Source organism: Molothrus aeneus, chromosome 7 (genome assembly GCF_037042795.1).
Source record: "Molothrus aeneus isolate 106 chromosome 7, BPBGC_Maene_1.0, whole genome shotgun sequence".
NCBI classification, from domain to species: Eukaryota; Metazoa; Chordata; class Aves; order Passeriformes; family Icteridae; genus Molothrus; species Molothrus aeneus.
The window spans coordinates 38,832,539-38,853,034 of NC_089652.1; the positions used below are offsets into that span (position 1 = coordinate 38,832,539).

At 37.8% G+C, this 20,496-nt stretch overlaps 1 protein-coding gene across 1 annotated transcript in view; it reads right to left on the reverse strand.

Moving 5' to 3' along the window:
* BAZ2B (bromodomain adjacent to zinc finger domain 2B) overlaps nucleotides 1–20,496 on the reverse strand; it is a 111,538-nt gene that overhangs the window by 50,023 nt on the left and 41,019 nt on the right. The window contains exons 2-5 of the mRNA XM_066554002.1: nucleotides 9,397–9,552; nucleotides 3,619–3,780; nucleotides 3,067–3,260; nucleotides 207–422 (exon numbers count right to left, since the gene is read on the reverse strand). Coding sequence (XP_066410099.1) covers nucleotides 207–422; nucleotides 3,067–3,260; nucleotides 3,619–3,780; nucleotides 9,397–9,550 — 726 coding nt within the window. The 5' untranslated portion in view covers nucleotides 9,551–9,552. The remainder of the gene's footprint in view (nucleotides 1–206; nucleotides 423–3,066; nucleotides 3,261–3,618; nucleotides 3,781–9,396; nucleotides 9,553–20,496) is intronic.

Sequence of the window (20,496 nt, forward strand, 5' to 3'; positions counted from 1 at the left end):
AGCATACAAAGACATGCATGCACACAAAAGAACCAAAAAACCACACAAACAGAAGATGCTGAAGCAAACCTAAAATGAGTATTCTTAGCATTTATTAATATGCAGTTAAATAATTGTTGACTATTTGTTCACTGATGTGAGTAGGTCAACTTGTCACAAACAGCTTGTAGAAACAAGACTGTGGACAGGAGAGTGAGGTGTTGTACCTTGTTCTTGCTTTTGTGATGTGCTTCATTTTCGGAATCAGATTCATCATCTTCACTCTCTTCAGCACTCTGGTCCTCCTCCTCCTCCTCCTCCTCTTCATCCTCCTCTAGGTCCTCAGAGTCACTACTACTGACACCTTCACTTGAGGTGTCTGAAGAGGAGCCCGAATCACTGTCGCTGTTACTCGAGCTTTCCACTGCTTTTTTTCTGGGCTTCTACCGGGAAGATGAATTCTCTGTTAATGCTTCCATTTTAATCTGGTATGTAATCTTATTATGACACATAATCTTTGAAACAAAGAAGAGCGAGACTTTGGAGAAAAGCGATCTGCAATGCCTAAAGAAGAAGTGCTTCACAAGGTGATGAAAATTAAAAACTGGTCACAAAGTTCCACTGAAGTCTTTTTCTGACCACTGCTGACATCACTACATCACAAATTTATAGTATTTGGCATAAAATGCCAAATTTAGGCCCAAAACTTGTGGTACAGGTTAGCACAGAAAGAACAACAAACATTAGGTTTATCAAAAGTTTCAGTGATGCATTCATTTAGCTACTTTCACAGTATGGGCTGTACAGCAAAATAGAGTTTTGAGGACTGAAAAGAATATGTTCATCAAATTGCTTCTGGGATTTGCTTCTGAAAAATGGACCAGAATCTGCTGAAATACTCTGACAACTACATTATATCGAAAGTAACTCTAGATTTTCATCAACTGTAAAAACACTTTGATATCAGCTTTGCCTTTTTCTTTTTTTTCTAAAACTAAATAAATATTTTAGCAGGTTTTGTTAGATACCATCCCCAAAAAGAAATTACAACTAAGGTGATGACTGATGAAATCAGAAGATGAATACTAAAAAACTAAAACCCTAAATAAAAGAACTTTTAGAAAAGTATATTAAAAGGTTTTAAAGTAAGACATGCTTTTAAGAAGAGACAAGTTTTACACGTAGAAATTTAAAAGCATAACATCACTTGTACAAAGCTCAGCTTTAATAATCATAATCATCGTCATATTAGAGTTCTCATTTGGAGTAATTTCTATGTTTTGATACAAAAGGTTGTTCAAATCATTACACTGACAAATGCCATTTACCTCATAAAAAGTTTCAGAAGAAAAGAAGCTATGAACATCAGCATATTAAGTAAGATTAGGAACAAAAGCTCCATTTCAGTATTTCAAAATTTACTCCAGGAACTTACGAAAAAGACAACCTGACTTTTATCTGCATGAGACAAAGGACTTAAAAGTCAAGATATGGAACACAACATTCTTAAGAAAGGTACTTGCACATCAAATCCATCCTTTTACAGCACCTCAGTATTTAGTCAATAAAACTGGAGTTTGAAATCAGTGCTTGCATCAAGAAATCTACCAACAGCACCAAATTTATACTTAAAGATGAAAGGTAACACAAAGGAGAAGATAACAATGCTGACAGACATCCTGACAGAAAATGGGGAGGGAGGAGAAACCAAAACAACAAACCAACCAACGAACCAAAAACACAAACAAACAAACAATGGCCAAAAAGAAGTAAAATTTTCTGAATAAAGCAAAGAGCCAAAAAGTACCTTTTGGGATGGTGTTTAGAGTAGTAAAATAGAAATGTATTTGGTACCCTGCCCAACTGTAGTAATAGTCAGAAATACAGAAACACTATCTGAAAAAGCTTTACCTCTGCACCACAGAAAGAAAGATAAATTTTGCATGTAGATACCCAGGATAAAAAAGCAGAATTTTAGAAAGAGCCATTTTTAACATTTAAGCCTGAAAAAAGTCAAAGATTACCCAAATACCTTTAACTAGCTTAATACTTTCAAAAGGTGTCAACTGTTGAACACGAAGAGTGTTTTAAGAGAAAATATCCTTAGTAATTTTCCTATTGTCCATATACTAAACATTGTATATCACTACACAATTATAAGCAGCCATTTCGGTGCTAACCCCTATTTTTACAAAGATATATCAAACCCCAGCTGTCCTTTGAAAATGCCAACCTCTCCCCTTCAAACATTTGGACTTGGTAGCTGAATGTAGTTCAGTAACAGAAAGAAAGCAAGAAGGCCAATTCACTCACAAAACAAAAATAAATAAAGAAAGAAAAGTATTTTGGCCTAGATGGCTATCAGTAGAGAATTACTCCCTTAGCTTTTATTCTGACAGTAATCACCTTCCCAGTACACCATTTTCTGTGTTTTGCCTCAATAGTTTTGATTCCAAGAGCAGCAAAATTCTTAGAGTGCTTAGGTGAGTATATAAGGTTTACTAACTCACTGAGAGCACTCATGTCTTTCATATTAGATAGCTAAGATTATTGCTGAAACACAGCAGTGAATAATAGTTCTTTCTTCTGATAAATAGAAAATGGCTTACAGAAAAGCACTTTTAACATCTAAAATTTTCTGGTTTTATAAGACACATGAAAACCTAATTAAATTCATAGAAATAATCGATAATATTATAATTGTAATACCAATATATATGCATATATATACTGTAATAAATAATATCAAATACTGGTGTTAAAAATACAATTTTTTAAAAATTAGATAAATTAACTGAAACAAGATGTTGGACACCGCTATTAACTTATTAACTAGTGAAATTAGCACTAATAGTAACTTTTGTTCATAAGTATGTCAAAAAACCCCAAAACAATTTTTAAAAATTTCAAACACCAATACACACAAAAAATCCCTACAGAGACAAGGAGACAGATCGTGCTCTAATAGATCAGAAGAACCCAAAACATTCTGTACTCAGAAAGAATGCTTAAAAATGCTCCTGTGTGCAGAACACTTATCATGTCAAATTTTTTGTCTGACTCTTCAGTTTCTTTCAGTGTATCTACCTTGTCTTTGATTTTGTCAGCTCTGGTATCCAAGAGCTGAACTTTGCTTTGCTCCTGGTTGTATTTGCGTCCTCCAGCTCCTGAGGTCACACTTTTCACTGGTCCTGCCGATGTTGCAATGCTAGCGGAGAGCACGGATGTGCTGAGAGCTGAGACTGCACTGGTACTGTTGCCATTCAGTGATCCATTCATACCTAAAGATGACAGATTTACAAAGTGACATTTAAAATAAATCTGGAGTAACAAGTAATTTCTTTGAAATGTTCCAGTCACCTAATGTTCCACAGGCATGTAACAAGATCCTAGATACTTACAAGTTACTCGCCACATATATTAAAATCTGTCATCAATGTGTCACTGTGATTTGGAGTTATTTTCGTTTAATCATCCATGATTTAAAGGGCAAACACATACTTGGTATGTATCATTCTTACCTAACAGAACCAATTTTTATTGAACTGTTTAGGAATGGGAAGAATGAGGAAAGTAAACGTCAAATTCCACATCTTTCTGGATGTGCAGAAGTTCAATATGATAATTTCCAGCCATTACCTTTGTCAGTATTACTCCGACTACTTTTTCCTGTAGCTCTTGAGTGGAATGAAGCAGAATCATGATTCTGTGCAGGAGGAGCAAACAACGTGGGAATTCCCAAGAGTGGTGGGAAAAAAGCTGCCCCAGGACGAGAGTGTGTGTCTGCTGTTCGCCACCATTCTGAACCGCAAAGGAAATAAAAACAAACTTCAGTTGTTCTAATAGTATATTTAAGTATTTCAGTAAGCATATTGCTGTGCATAATTCAGAGCAGATTTACTAAACCTAGAAGTAAAAACAAAACATTAAGGAACTTCTCAATGACATACATTTCCTGAAGCAACTCTGGTCTTAAGTCATTAAAGCCATGCTGATAAAGATTGCAATGCAGTTTTATTTAAATGCATTCTGAAAATTAATACTTACTAGAAAGCTATATGACACTGATCACCCCAAAGTGAAACTGCTAGTCTTATAAACTGAATCAGTATTCACATATCACCCTTTAACATTTATTATTATCTCAGCACTCTTCCTACACTGGAACTACGAAGTAACACAACAGCTTTCAGTCACCTCTGCAATCTGAGTCTTGCAATACTCCGAGGCCTCCACCACAAAACCACATCTGAAGCTGTTCCCCGTGAGAAGACCTATTAAACAGAGGAACTGCTAGCTACCCAATAGTAACTCTACAGCCACTGCAAGAGGTTTCTATACTTGAGTTTGACACTGCATTGCAAAAATACTGCCTCTGTTTTTTTTCCTGTAACAACCCTATTCAAATACCCCAGTATCAACTGGTGATCCTGCTTCTAACTTCACTACGCGTCATGCCATCTCTCAGACTGGAAGGTGGGAAGACAAGATGAAGATCAGACGTGATGAAGAGGTGTCCTGGTTCCAAGCCAGGACAGGGTTAGTTTTGCAGTCGTTGGGACGGAGCATGGCCAGGACCCAAAGTTTATTCAAATAAATCTCACATCACTGGCAGGGGAAAGGGACTCTCTTCCAGGGAGAAGGGCTCTCTTCCCAGTAGGCGCACCAGTGGCAGAAGTCAGTAATTGTCTATTGTTGGCTTGGGCGGGGTTCCATTTGAATAGTCTGTTTCTTATATCCTCTGACAGTACTGCTGATGTTAATATTTGTTTTCTTATCTCATCTGTTTCCATAAATTGTACTTATCTCGACCTGTGACCTTGGCTTTTTATGCCTCCAATTTTGCTCTCCAGCCCTCTTCAAGGGCAAGGGTGGTGGTGAGAGGCAGGGGAGAAGTGAGTGGCAATGTGGTCCTAGTGGGAGCACTAAAGCTAGATGAACCAGACTAAAAATTACATGCAAAATGTAAGCATGGTTAGACCTGTGCTTACCTTAAACAGTAAGGATATTGAAGTCAATACAGCAAGGAAAATACGTGAAAAGGAAAATGAACGGAGGAGGTGACCAGAAAAAAGTAAATAGAGAAGTTATTTGAGCTGCTACACACTGGAAGGTTCGGGAAGGGCAGCACAGAAGAGAGCAGGCAAGTCAGCATGTATTCACAGGGTAGGACAAAATAAGAATATATAATAGCTAAGATGACAGACAAAAATCAAAGGCCTAGAAATTCTGTAATCCTGATAGAGGAAATCTCATAGGAATTTCAGAACTAAACTTCAGCTTTAGAGATAGCCTGAACACAAGTATAGAAAACAAATAATGGAATTCTCAGACTGTAAAAGCATACATAACCAGAAGAACAACGTAGTCCCTAATGGAGATAAAAAGCAGGAAAAGACTGACATCAAAGAACATTAAATTCATGCGTGCCATCCTTTAATATAAAGACCATTCACATCAAAAAGGACAGCATAAGAAAGACCAGCATTCCCTGTCTTCCAGAAGACTCCCGTTAGCAACAAAGGCCTCTGCACACTGACCATGCTTCTGGTGGAGTTCTACACACAAACCATTAACTTACTAATCCTGCTCCTCCCTCTACATGTTTTAAACATTATTACTGTGTTTGTGTATATAAGGAATAATTCTGGAATGAATTCCTGACTGCAGTAACTCATCCTATTAGGTGTTAGGAACACAAGGGCATTCACTAGGATTTTTCATTTATTAGCAACTTCAAGGTAGCAACTACAAGGCAACGTAACAGGAATACTACATAGACAGTGCAGGGAAATTCCTCTTACTGATTTCACATTTCTGGTTCAGGTGCCGTTTTTTCCTTCTTCCAAGACAAGAAGGGATTTTCACTTCATTGATGCTAACTATTGCAGGTGATGTGTAGAGTATTTCTTTAAGCTTCTGACATGAGTTTAAAAGCATCATGTTTCAGGTCTACATTTGCTGAATTTAGTTCAAATGGCTTTAACATCACTTTGTAAATTATCACAAAAAAGACCCAAAAAACAACCATAACCAATCCAAACCTCAGTTGTGTATCTTCTTCCACAATGCTTCTCTCTCACAGACCACAGTGGTGATTCTCAATCATGCTTGATGAGCAACACTGCATTGCAAAGTTTCATAATACTTTGAAGAGTTTCCGAGTCAAAAGAATCTCTGAGATTGTTCATCAACATTCTTCATCATAGAGAAAGTGCAGCTAACTGTACACTATACTACACACTATAACAGCCTTGAAAGAAGACATACTAAATGTGCTATCTGAGCCATTACCTAATGTATCTAGGAAAGAGAAGCCATCCATTTTAAAATACACATTTAAGCATGTGGAAGAAATAAAACACCAACAAAAAATGGTGGAAGTCTTGTAACACTACACTGAACTGTAATGACATTTCCCCCCTTTCTTATCTCATGAAAATACTAACAGTCTGCTTACCAATTAATTATAGTATTTCCTTAATTTTCCTATTTTAATGTTCACTCTTCAAGTTACTAACTTACTTTACACATGCTCCACATAGGTAAATTTCATATTAAATCTCACTCCTTAACATTCTTGGCTTAGTTTTAAATAGGTTAAATATTTTTGAGCACAGTTTTTGAAATTCTACTAACCACTGCACAGATAAATGATTGAAAGCATTATTCCAAAGGGCAAAATACATTTCAACAATGCTGGTCTCTTACTAACAAAGAATGACTTTGTGCATTTATGTACACCATTTTAAAATTGTTATGGATCTCATTAAGGAGAAATGGGGAACTCCAAATAAGACTGAACAATTTTGCTCTAACAAAAACAGCTTCTGGTCTGGGAAAAAAAAAAATTTTGTTATTTAATAAAAAGTTAATGAGCTTCCCTTTCTTGAAAAATAAAAATTAAAGACTTTCCAGCTCTGATAACATCAAAACAATACAGCTTAAATGTTCAGCTTAGAATGGTTTCACACACTAGTATTATTGCTTTTCATAAAGACAAAACACTGAATTATGGTTTTATTTTGAGAAAAAGCTATTGATTTATATTCTTCCAAAGTTGATAACATTCTCATGAGGGTGAATGTAAACCTCTTTCCAGAGGCAATTTACTTTTCCAGTGCACCTTATTTTCAGCAATGGGTGAATAAGAAGAAATCAAATAAAATCTCTGTTTACTTGATTAGAATGTTTTAATTATTCAGGAACTAGTGCAAATTAACCAATTAAACTAACAGTATGTGATATATTCCACAATGGTTTCACAGAGGTGCTTTGTCTTTCTGACCTGGGAATATGCCAAAATAATTTACTTGTATTTTAATCTCCCTGGCAAAGCATAAAGACTTCCAGTTCTAACTCATCATATATCATGGGCACCTGACACGGTATGCAATCAACTTTATTGCAGAGACTACTTAATAGACTACTGATTGCTGCAAAGAAAATAAAGAGATCTTTTTGGGCTAAAAAGAACCTCTCTAATCTCATGCATTAAGATGCATTACCTTCTCTTAGTAAGAATAATTGCTTATTCTTAAAAAAAATATTTTATTAGATACTAGAAAAATGCATTTTTAAATTTGAAGATAATTCAATTATCTGTTTGACAGACATTGATGGGGTTTTTAAAATATCACAGAGTGAAGAACACTGCAGTTTAGACCTGGCTAGTATATAGTCTACCTTGGCTACAGAGTATCCTGTAAATTCAAGACACGCAGCTGGCTGGCAGCATAAACACTTGGTGGAACCTTTCCACAGTGGACACAACAGTAACCACAGTGCACTGCGTCAGCAGAGAAACAGACGTACTCATAAATAAAACTGATGGTATTGATAGTAAACTACATTCCAGCTTGGTTTTAGGAAGACAAAGTGTCCTTGAAAAATTATGTATGTTCTTAAACATCAGATGCAGCCAAGCAAACAATCTGACCATCAAAAAAAAAAAAAAAGACTGCTGGTAATTACTATCAGTCTTTTTAACTATTAGCTACCAGACAGAAATTACACTTTTTTAAAAATAAAAGATGAAAATAGAATTTTTAAAAGGCCCTTAGTAAAGAACCAGCTGTGTTTCCTAATAAAGAACAAAATTGACAGTTTAGTACCTTTATTACATTATTCATCTGCTTCAGTCTTACTGTATTTTGGCAGACCAAATACATATCCCTATAAATGCACAGAACCTTAACAGTAGATACAGAATTACATGATGTAATATGCACACAGCAAAAGCAGCAAGGAGAGGTAAATGAGTCACAGAAATGCTCAGGTTAGGACTATACATTCATAGCCATATGGAAATTTACTCCTGCTACATTTTAGGAACCACCAAAGAAACCCATTTCTAGTGGCATGGGCTAATGAATATAGACCAAAAATTCTTTTGGAGATGAGTCTTTAGTGGGGTACTGAAAAATGAAACACTTCGTTATTTATTCCAGAAGAGTTTTAGTTAAGAATTTTCTGGCTGATTTTAGAAAAATTAAAATAAATAGTTGAGACATAACTCTAGGTCTGGAGACATTCTGGTTTCAGTTTCTTGGGGCAGATACAAAATAAACAAATGCAGGATGAAACTGGGGACTTGGAATCTACTCATTACTTATCAAGTTGTATCAGTTTGGAGAATATACTTTTGCTCATTTTGCTGCAAGAACAGAGTTTTTTCTGAAAACAGGGGATTACCATTAATTTAAGCTGAAAAAACTTCCTATTTACCATATATCATTCAAGAATCAGGCTAACAGAAACAATGTTCTCCAAAAAAAGATCTGTTTATGAACAGTTAAGTAAGAAACAGCAGGGAAGAGTTTACCGTTTCTTGTTCTGTGGATGACGTTTGCATCGTTCCGCTGAAATGGGAGTTTCAATCACAAAAATTAGATTCTTGCATGGAGAAATCTTCCATATATATTTCTGATTCAAGGTAAGATATTTCACTCTAGTCAAGATTACCCAAGACTGTGACATTGTGAAATTTATCTTTTCCATTTCAAGCTCCATTAGAAGAAACTACTCATCCAAATGTAAAACTACAGTATGGGCTGGGCTTAAAAGGTGAGAACAAGATGTACGTTCAAGAAGCTGATTATTACAACTTAATCTGAAAGTGGCACAGAGTTTGCTAGATGAACCCTTTATTTGATCCTCACTCTCAAGGCAGCCTTGCAAACTGATTTTTTTTTCCACATATTAAATAGTAATTTTTGATCAATTTCATTCCTTCAATAAGTAAGTACTATGTAAAATCTATTCACAGCAAATGAATGCCACTTGGCAAAACCAAAAACCTCAGACATTTTTCTTGGATGCATCTGTGCAACCTTATTACGTTTGACTTGTAATAATAATTACAAGCGCTGACAAACACTAAAATTACATTGCAATATAGACTTGAGTCATTTTTACCACACGTGTTGATTGTGGAGCTCAGTGTCGCGGCTCCAGAGGAAAGGCCACCTTTCGATGCTTCTGAAGTTACCGACGGTGTAGAAGATGCTGGAGTGGAAGCCGCTGTAGTAGAGGAGACTGATGATGACGTTAACCGCTCTCCAGACTCCATATCTGGAAGAGAGAAGATAAATATCTGTCTTCTATGGCAGCAAGGGAAATCACAAGGGACTATGGGACTGTCTGTGCTGACTGTGTCTCAGGATCTGCACTAAATTCTCAAGAGGTTCCCATGAGACCTTCACATGAGAGGTACATCCCATTAACAGCACCCATCGGTCAGGGAACTCAGCAGAGCTGCAGAACTGTGGGAATTTGGTACTGCTGTTCAGAGTTACATCACATTTCACCTTGAATGCCTCTACCACACCCTGTGCTCAGGAGCTCCACTTCAGCTCAGGCTGGACGGAGCCAGCCCACCACTCTTGCAGCCTGCCTGTGCCCCTGCGTCTTGGCTACATCACATGCTCTACCTGCCCTCTAGGATGGCATCAGCTCCCATTTTCTGCTACTTCTCATCAGGCAACCAGATGGATGCTGGGCATGACAGATTCCACTATTCTGTCTAACCGTGTGACCAGCACTGTGCTGGAGAAGGCAAAAGCCCTGCCTGTGTAAGACTCAACTGCCAGCTTACCCCTCCTTGCAGAACAGCCCTGCTCTTTGCTGCTCTCTGACAGCCAACTTTAAAGAACCGGTATTGCATGCCAAAATGTCCATATCTAGACTCCTAATTTAAGAAAAAACCCAGCAATTATGGTGAGATAATATAAGTACAAGAACTCCTGTAAGTTGCTAGGAGTTTTTGGTGGTGGTGGTGTTGTTTCCTGGTAAGCTTTTCATACAAAATAAGACATTTATCTGTGCCATGAATTGCCTAAATCCAAAGCCACCAGACTTATTTCATGGAGCAAGCATGTGTATTTTAAGAGAAACAGACAGTAACATTATTATTAAAAACACTAGAAAAAGTGTTTGGACAATACTCAGGGACATCGTGTGGCTCCTGGGGACAGACTTGTGCAGGGACAGGAGTTAGACTCAATGATCTTTGTGGGTCCCTTCCAACTCAGCATATTCTGTAAAGTAGTTTCTCAAATACTTAAGAAGTGCAGCCAAGCCAATGATGTCTTTTCACAGTGGTAGCAGCATCAACAGACTGTCTGACTCAATCTGCCAGAGCAGCAGATGATCGTGAGTCAAGATCACAGTATAAATAAGGTGGAGAAAAAATTCCAAAGTCCCTGTCCTATTAAAAATGCCACGAGACTAAGCACATTGAACTCCTAACTGGGAAACTTCCAAGAAACTTGTTCCTCTCATGGAGTCTCCCTCATGGACACAGGCAATACCCTTTCTCAGATTGACACCTGAAACCTGAGGGGTAAGCACTGAACCTAAAGCAAACAACTTATAAAATCTCATTCCCAGCAAGAATGAGATTTTGTAAAGCAGAATGCCAAGTACATAAGAAAGACACACTCTTCTAAATTCTATTTTAAACAGCTTAGAAAACTGCTATGTTAAACAGCACTTCTGATCCAAAGCTGTATTAAACAGTGACTTCACAAATGCACACTTGAAAGATAGCATAAAACCTGTTACCTGCCTCTCCAAAAAGTAGATCCTTGGTTGTCTCAGACAGTAAAAATGAAATTTAAAAAGCCACAGCAAATACAAAAGCAAAATCAATGGAGAAACACAAAATACTGTGAAGATACACTGTACCCATTTCAACTAAATTGTTCATTCCTTGTCACTAACAGTTTTTATACATTGCAATTTCTATGCATGAGGAAAGTCTCCAGGCTTTGCAGGCTAGCAGAACAAAGCATACTACTTTGGGAAAGTGAAAACTGCTAACATGGGAGGTACAGTCTGTCATACAGAATTGCCTACCCTCTGTACCAACTGCAAACAGCCACTCCACCCTCAACAGCACCTAAAGATTTCACTGCTTTTACTCTTTACAGGCCAATTTATCATGAATCAATGTCCTAGGGTGATGTTATGATGCTTGTATCCCCAGCCATGTGTTCTGTTTATGCTGGATATTATATTTTGTGTCCCCAAGACTGGCTGAGAGAGAAAGCGGGGAGAAGAAGTGCAGATTTTTGTTATCAGAGACTGGACTCCTCTTCCACAGTCTGCGGGAACACTGTTGATGTCTGGGCACGGATGGGGCAGGACCCCATGCTCCTTTTGCTTTTTAGTTAGTTAAGCTAGCTGAGACAGTCGGAGCTTTCCCTGGACTGTTTTTCTTTCCCTTTTCTTGGAACCATTTGGACCTGCTCCAGACCCAAGGAACCCAAGGAAACACCAAGAGCTCACACTTTGCAGCCTGCTGGGGCCTTCTCTGCAGCCTTTCCCAGTGCCGGAGGGACTGATAACAGAGCAACTACCCACCGGAGAGACTTTCTGAATTTGTCGTCTCTTCAGAGCAGCAAATGAGTTTTGTCATCTGGTATTGTTCATTTTTTGTGCTGGGGAGTATTTTGCCTGCTAAATAAACAGGTTTTTTCCTCTTGTCTCTGAGGAAATTCTTTCCCGAACCAGTTGGGGGGAGGCCAGATCTTAACCCAGCAAAGAGTACAGCTGTCCAAGCCATGAGCTGCCTGTTTCTCCAGGAGAATGTTGTGAGAGACAGGATCAAAGGCTTTGCTGAAGTCCAGGCAGACACATCCACAGCCTTCCCCTAATTCACTAGTCAGGTCACCTGGTTATAAAAGGAGATCAGGTTGGTCAGACAGAACCTGTCTTTCCTAAAGCCCTGCTGGCTGGGCCTGCTCCCCTGGTTTCCTGCATGTGCCGCCGTGTGACCGCACCCAAGATGATCTATTCCATAACCTTCCTGGGCACTGAGGTCAGGCTGACAGGCCTGGAGTTTCTCAGATGTGAACATCTAAAGTATTTTATAAATAAGCATAGTTAAGAACCACCTACAAGCAATCCATGCTTGAGTCATAAATAAGAAGACATCCTTGGCAAATCAATACTTTTTAAATACAGAAAAGTAAATATAGCTAGACTCGCAAGCTTTTAACTAACATAGGCCATCTGTTTGATCAAATAAGAACTGGGAGAACAGTAATAAGCTGCCCTTTTAAGGCTCTCCTCTCTCTCTCACCCCCACCCTGCTCCTTTTATTTCAGTTTGCAGGGGTCCGAGAACTCTTTTTGAGAGGGTGCTTTTTCAAACTTTATTTTAGCTGCTTGTTTAATGTCTTTAATAGAGAAATGGGATATTGGTATTTCAGAATTATTCTGAATGGAAGAAATTTACATTCTTCTCCTAGAGACATACATAGTTTTGATTTCAAACTAAGTTAACCCTTAATTATGTTTAATTACTCTAACCACAGCAGATGGCTAACTCCAAAAGGGATAATCCCCAAAACAGTCATTAGACAGGATCAGCAATAATTACACTATAGGCCTAATGCATTTTGTGACTAAAAAGTCCATACCAGTTACAGCAGATCCATATCCTTTTTAACCTCAAGTATAAGTGAGACATTTGGTTCATTTGAGCTATTTTGTCAGTCAATAGTTATGAACTGCCATGACTGATTATTAATCTCTCATATTTGTAAAAGAGAAAAATCATTAAGTAAAACTAAGAAGAAAATTACTTTTTAAAATTTTCCTGGTGTAGTGATTTATGTCAGTTCCTCTCAATGCTTTTTCTGAAACTCCAGCTATTTTCCCAGAATTTTCCATGGTGAATAATCATCATTAATGCAACTTAACCCAATGAAAACAGAAAGTAATCTCTTAGTAAAAAGGAACAAAGAAGGGAAGTACGTGAAGCTTTACACAGGAAAAATGTTGTATTTTGGGGGGAAAAAATTACTAATGTTTAGTAAAAATAGAAACAATAAAAAAAAAAAAGATTTATTGAAGGAAACAACAGTCAAATAATTTTCAAATATATCAGGTTGAAATTTCTTTACAGTCAATTACCTACCTATTCTATGTTCAAAACCTTCATGGAAATGTACCCTAATGAAGAAAAACCCTTTTCCTACTCTTATCCTATCAATGTTAGCAGGGATGTGTGAATACTATGAGGTATATTTTGAAGACATCTAAACACTAAACTCATCTCCAAATTCCAATTTAACTTCTACATTCGCATGTACTGCTTCCTTGTTTCCATTATTACCTCTAACACAGTGAAAAAAAAGTTGGGTAAAAATACGCTTCAGTTTTTCTCAACGACCAAGTGAAATTTGTAGCAACTTTATGACCCCAAACTATAGAAGAGTACCACAATACTGTGTTCTCTTGCCTTACAGCAAGGTATTTCACTGCGTCATAATAACATTGTCAGTCTGCCACTAGTTCTTGTATCAATGAGATACTGCCAGAAATATTGCAGGTGATGAAGGGAAGCACATCAGAGTCCCAGAACACAGAGTCCAGCACATCACAAATGCAAAATGCAGTGCCCAAAAAGGTCATGCTCAGAAGGTAAACGCAGAGCATGGGTGCTAGCTCAGAGGTGACTCAGCAGGCCAAGCAGTACCTGTGCATTCCACACCTTCCACAAGGGCCACAGAACCAGGGAGGAATGGGTTCAAAACAAGTGGTGTGACAAAAAACACCCACAAAACAAGCAAGCACACTGACCAAACCTCAGGTGAGAAGGAAGCGAGGTACCCACAGGAATGGGTGAAGCTCCTTACAGACAGACTATGGACACCAGAGGCTCCCACTGGTGCTCCGTGCTCTGCCGACAAGGCCTCGTCACAAACCTTCCAACACACAGTCTACTACTGCTATGATGTTTTACACATTGAGATTTTTAAACTCAAATAAAAGTGCCTGTATACTTAGTGAGATCCACTGTCTCAAATATTGTACAAACCAGAAAAGCCAAGTTAACTGCTACATATTGCAAATTTTGCAGAATGTCACTGCAATTATGTCACTTTCAATAACTTGCACTAAGTACTTTATGTAAAATTCTCTGGGAAAAAAAGCCACCATTAACAAAACTTCTTTTATTGAATCAACAACCACAATAAAATCTTTTTTTTTGTCAATCAAAAGCATGATTGGCTTGTGTTTCAAAGATATCACACAAAGACACTTTTATGCACCAATGCATAATTAATACCTTACTGCCAGTTATACTGTGTGAGGCAGACTGTACATTCCTGTGATATGTTCTAAATGGGCTTTATAGCCTTCCCCTGACTCACATCACCCATATTCAAACGGTGATGTGACAACTCATTGTTTATCATATTAGAATCCACAACAGTGAAAACATTCCTAAAATCACACAGAGATTACAATTCCATATATATTTGTTTTAACTGTCTTTACCCACATCAGGTGACTTACTAAAAGCCACTTCAAAGCAGACCCAACTCTTAAGCTCAATAAACAAGTAACTGTGTTGCTTTCCACTAGAAATAAACATAACTTTGAGTATTTCTGCACTCGCACATTTTGTAATTTTCATGATCATGGTAAAGAAAGAATAGTTACAAATGACAGAGGGCATTATAATTCACTTAGTTTACATTCCATGGAGGGAGGAGGGGCACACAGGTCAGGTTAAACTACAATCCTTCATAAGCCTCACTTCGGGACAAACCTCAGAATATATTTCTGAAAGCTGCATAATGCTGGGCAAAAAATCTAGCCTATCCAATCTGCACCACAAAAAGTGTACGGCCATCATAAGTATCCATGGGGCAACACAGCACCACGAAGAGGTACTTAAGGTTGAAGTGACCCAAGCCTCCTTAAATGTTTCAAATCCAGAGTAACAAACTAAGAGTCTGGTTTAAACCAATATATAAACAGAATCATAGGATGGTTTGGGTTGGAAGGGACTTTAAAAGCTCATTTCATTACACATACACACACCACCACAGGCAGGGACACCTTCCACTGGATGAGGCTGCCCACAGATCCATCCAACCTGGCTTTTAACAGTGCCAGGGGTGGGGAGATCACTGGCCAATCTGTGCCAGTGCCTTACCACCCTCAATTTCTTCCTAACATCTAATCTAAGCCTACCCTCCTAAAATAAAATCTATCTGCATTATCTGTTATTCTGTACGAGGTTATCAACTTTATACATCCATGTTTAGCAGTTACCACTTTTATTAAGAACACACATCCCTTCACTTATTTTCACCTCTATGCTGGGTTTGGAAAGGAGAAGCTAACACCGTCACCCTCAAAACACAGAAGGAGATGGGTGGGATTAGCTTCTTACACAGATGAACACACTTTCAGTCAGGAATGCTCACCCTACAAAAGCAGCTGCCCAAGCCACTTCTTACAGTACAGCAAATTTCAGATGACAAGAAAGGAACCATCCTGTAAGTTACTTTTACCAACAGAAAAACTGCGCAATTCATCCAGTTCAAGAAGAGGAGCAGTCAGGATGCAGATATCAGGGTGGCAATTGTACAGTGCAACTCTGTGCAGACATTAAGGCTTATGGACATTCCGCTCACGAAGTGGAGATGATGGCACCACACACCTGTGTTCCAACGCTTCTAAGCAGACTCCAAACAGCAAATAAATAGTGGTACCACATAAAATTGATGCAAAGTCTAGACTCTTGTCATAACTGCAGAGGCTAAAATAACAGCATCTGAAGAACATTCAACGGCAAAGATTCTCTGGCATCAGTTTGGTAAATGCCCCAAAGAGGGAAACTCACCAGATTTTGTCATTAAACCAAAACAAAGGATTTATCATTTCAGTTCCTAAAAAAAACCCCAAACCAACAAACAAATGGATCACTGCAATATTTTATACTGTCTTGGGATGAATATCAGTTTTTATTTTCATGCCTAACCGTTCTTCCAGTTTCAATGTAAAAGCCCACTCTTCCATTCCCCACATATCTTTTTTTTTAATGTTCTCATTATGAGACTTCAATAACTTGGGGTTCATTTGCACCAGATTCTAGTACTAGTACATCTTCTAAAGAAGCAAGACTTAGCATTTTATACTATTACTTCAGTTTGTGAGGGCACTGAGCAAACTATCTACAACTACCTCTATGCCTTTAAAATTATAAAGTATTATTCAATCTTTGCATACTGATAATCAATACAACATTTTTTAAATACATAGCAGAAATTCTTGCTTAGGGTGGTTCTGACCCACCCTAAGAACAGAAACCCTAAGAATATAAATCCTATGCAAGAGTAGTTCAAAAATCAGTAAAACAACCGGGACAGCTGATGTCAATGCCTTTCTTTTCTGTGCTTTTTCAAAATCTGAATTTTAATCCGTCAGAGGCAAATTTTCTGCTTTTCAGGTGGTATTCTGCCACTCAGAAACTTAGCTCCTGTTTAGCCATTATATAGTACACCTCTTCCCATAGTTCAAAAGCCAGACTTGATCTCAAGTTCAAGATTGAGGCTTAGCTCCAATTAAAGGCACTATCAGAGCTGGAGAAAACATCTACCGAGGGGGAGTGCCCTGCTGAACCTCTGACAGCGAAAGCTGCCACAGGCTTGTCTAAGCATCATTAAAATTCAACAGTGCATGTGCCAAACATGCTTTTTATAGTACTTCTATATTTGAATCTTGCCTAACTTCGCCAAATAATAACAGAAGGCATTAAACCAACACCTAACTTTGTGGAGCCTAAAGTATTGTCTCTAATATATATAGGTATAAGAACTTTCAAAAGGAGTCACAACAAACAATGTGGTTTTCCTACTTGGTATTATTTTGCTTTATGCTAGGAAAAATAACAAAGAAATTACTGCATAGAGAAAAATTCAGTTCATCTTTAAAAATATGATCTAAAGGAAAATTAATCTAGGGAAAGAATAACTACAAATCTAATATCTGTTTGGGTGTATGAAAGCCATGTGTGTCAAAATAATGAGTTCAGAACAAGTCCATGGGTACTGCCCAGTAAAAAACAAGATGCTGAAAAAAGGGTTCTTTTACCCTGAAGTCCTGAACTTACAGACCACATATACTCTAACAAGTACGCCAGGGCAAGGATGGTAGGCAAATGGACCATTCCTAACAAATGGTCTAGAGATTTTTTGGGGTTTTTTTGTTTGTTGGGAGTTTTTCATCCTAACAATTTAAGTTATTATTCTAGTCCTTCAAATACTGCTAAAAACTATGACCACCAGCATACTCTGATGAGAAATGAATTATGGATACCAAGTCAGTGTTTCAGAAAAGCATTCAGGAGAAACAAATATTTTCAATGTATTCTTGTACCAGCCTTAGGCTCTGCAATGGGTCCTGATTTTGTTTTAGAATAGCATCAAACTTCAGTCTGATTATTCTAACACTAATATCATTTTATGTTTAAGCAAAAGACAAAACCCCAAACATCTAAATTGTACATTAGGTTCTCCAATGCCAGCGAAAACTAGTTTTAGCCCATGGGAGAGAGAAGAAGTCTATCAGCCTCTCACATCAATGACTGAGTTCTGGCACCTTGACTAAAAAACTTATCACTGAGGAATGCTAATTCCTCAGTTTTGAACTTCTAAAAGCATCTTGTGGTGCCATCTTGAAGGAATGTAGTAGTTGCCACTAATTGGCTGAGACACACATACACGGTTTCCACATTTTCATGCAGTCACACTCTCATGGTTCTCTGGAATCCCAGAACTAGCTCTTGAAGGAAGTGTTACATGCCATAACAGCCACTGTTTTGAGTCAGCTTCATCACTGGCATCCATTCCATTTTCCAAAATATCTTTCTTAGGTTATTTGTACATTGTTTCTTCCAGTTGGAAAGAGATGATGATTTTTTTTAAACCTGAGACATTTGAGCAAAACAAAACCCCCAGAAAACAACAACAGAGTCCACTAAAGTTTAGGCAAACAGAGTAACTAGAAGGAAAAATAATGGGGACTTAAGACACAAAGAAATAAAATTAAGCCTTAACAGAACCCACAGCAGGTATTACTGTGTCAGAAGACTATTCTGGCTGAGTCCATTCACAACACTATTTTAACAAACCAAGCAGATGCAAATCTGACATCTTGATGTTATTTACAAACCTGAAATAAGTGCCTAGACACAAAAAACCTGACAGATCACAATTTTATTTCTATAAACTGGAAAGAAAGAAGATAATAAGCCATCCATACTTCCATCTTCGAAACAAAAGTACTGCATCTAGATATTAAGCTCTAACAAAGCCACATGCTAAACATTACATTTTCCTACATGATTAAAGAACACTGGTTAAAGCACATGAGTCCACTTTTGCTGTACACCATGTGTTGTTTTCTTGCAAAGCTTGAAAACCCTTTAAAGATTAACAGTGATACACATTGTAAATGAGCCATTCTTTAAAAATTTGAAGGCACTCTGCAAAGGCAAGCATTCAATAATGGTCATATCTGACAGATAAAGCTGGGGCTGTCTTATGGGGTGTGGGAGCAAGAAGCCTAAGCAGTCCCAACTCCTGCTACCCAGCTCTCAATTGAAGAGCTCCATGGGGACCTGTGGCTGGACCCAGGGCTAGCATCTGCCCTTCCCTGCACAGCAAAAACACCTGTATCCTTTGGCCACTGCTGCCTCCCACACTTCCCTTCCCCCAGGCAGCCCAGGCAATGCAGCTCCTCCAGCTCCCATCAGGGCTGTTCTACCTGCTCTGCAGGAGTTAAGTTCTGTAAATTAAGCTGAAGCTTGAGCCAACAAGGTCAGCTGTGAGGCACCAAGCTTTAAGAGTGTCTTCAGAGGTAGAATATGCAAAAAGATTACAAATAGCAAGGGAAGCCTTTTCAAAACACCCAGATTGTAGGACATTGGAAAGAACAGAGCAGGGGTACAAGAAGATGGCTGGACAGCAAGGAAGTCTGCTGGAAGACAATATATACGTTTTGCTGGTCCCCAGACTAGGACATTTCATAGACATAGTCAATATTAAACACTACTGAAATTATCTGGAATATCATACTATATAAATTTTATCTATTAACAGCAGCAATTCAGTATTTTGTTAAAAAAAAATCAACAGAATCTTGTTTTGTAAGAGACATTAGGATAGGATAGTACTTCAGGTCACTGGGCTTCCAAATTAAATACCAGGATTAAAGGGCTTGTAAGGGAGGCAGCATTTGTACAAAACCTATGGCTATCCTGTGAATCCTTTATCTTTCAGTCAGTGTTCTCAAGATGAAAAGGTCATAGTTTCAGAGAGAATGGCACTCATTCCTCAGCAATCCTCAGAATATAGCACAAGTATTTGGGGGAAAAACAGTTCAAATCAATGGCTTCCAAATACCAGGTCTTCACCACCCCACAAGATGAGAACACTTTAAAAAAGTAATATACGTTGAATCCCTCTTCCTTTCTTCCCCATGGCATTTTTCCTGCCTTGTTCTCCTTAAAATAGACCTGTATCTACATGCTCTAGCCACTCCGTTGTCCACACCCTTTTCTCTATAGCTAACAACTCCTGTGAACTAATAGGTCAAGTATGTCCAAAAACCTCTTTCTGCCTCAAGCTGAAGGAACACTGCTCCTCACCTACTTATTTTTCTCACAGAGTGAACAAAACAGATTTCGCATATATGCTGTGTACTTTACAAGTTTTTTTAATAACAGCTGTTTAATCAATGTCTTTTTTACCCATCTATTATAAAAAAAATCTCTTTCTTTTAACTGAATCATATTTTTTCTCCATGTTTCATTTTTGGTTCCAGTTTCTGTTAACATAGTGGATATATTGTGTTACTAAATGAAATTATACATCCTTTCAATTTCATGTAAAATACAGTAATAGAAAAATGGATTTTTGAAGAGCAACAATTATTTTGCTTAGAAATTCATTAAAAGGTTTTTCATAATCTAATTTATAAAAGGAGAAAAAAGTCTTTGGTACCAAGAACACAATATTATTGTATTATTAATTTAAATCAGAACTGCAAAATTTAATTTAGCACTTTTCTAAACTTCCACAAAATGACCAAGAACACAAATTGGTATTATGTACTATAGAATTCCAGTAACATTCATCATGGTACATACAGCACTACTGCAAGTGCTATGCCATTTATACTAGCACAACACAAGACCAACCTTAAGAAG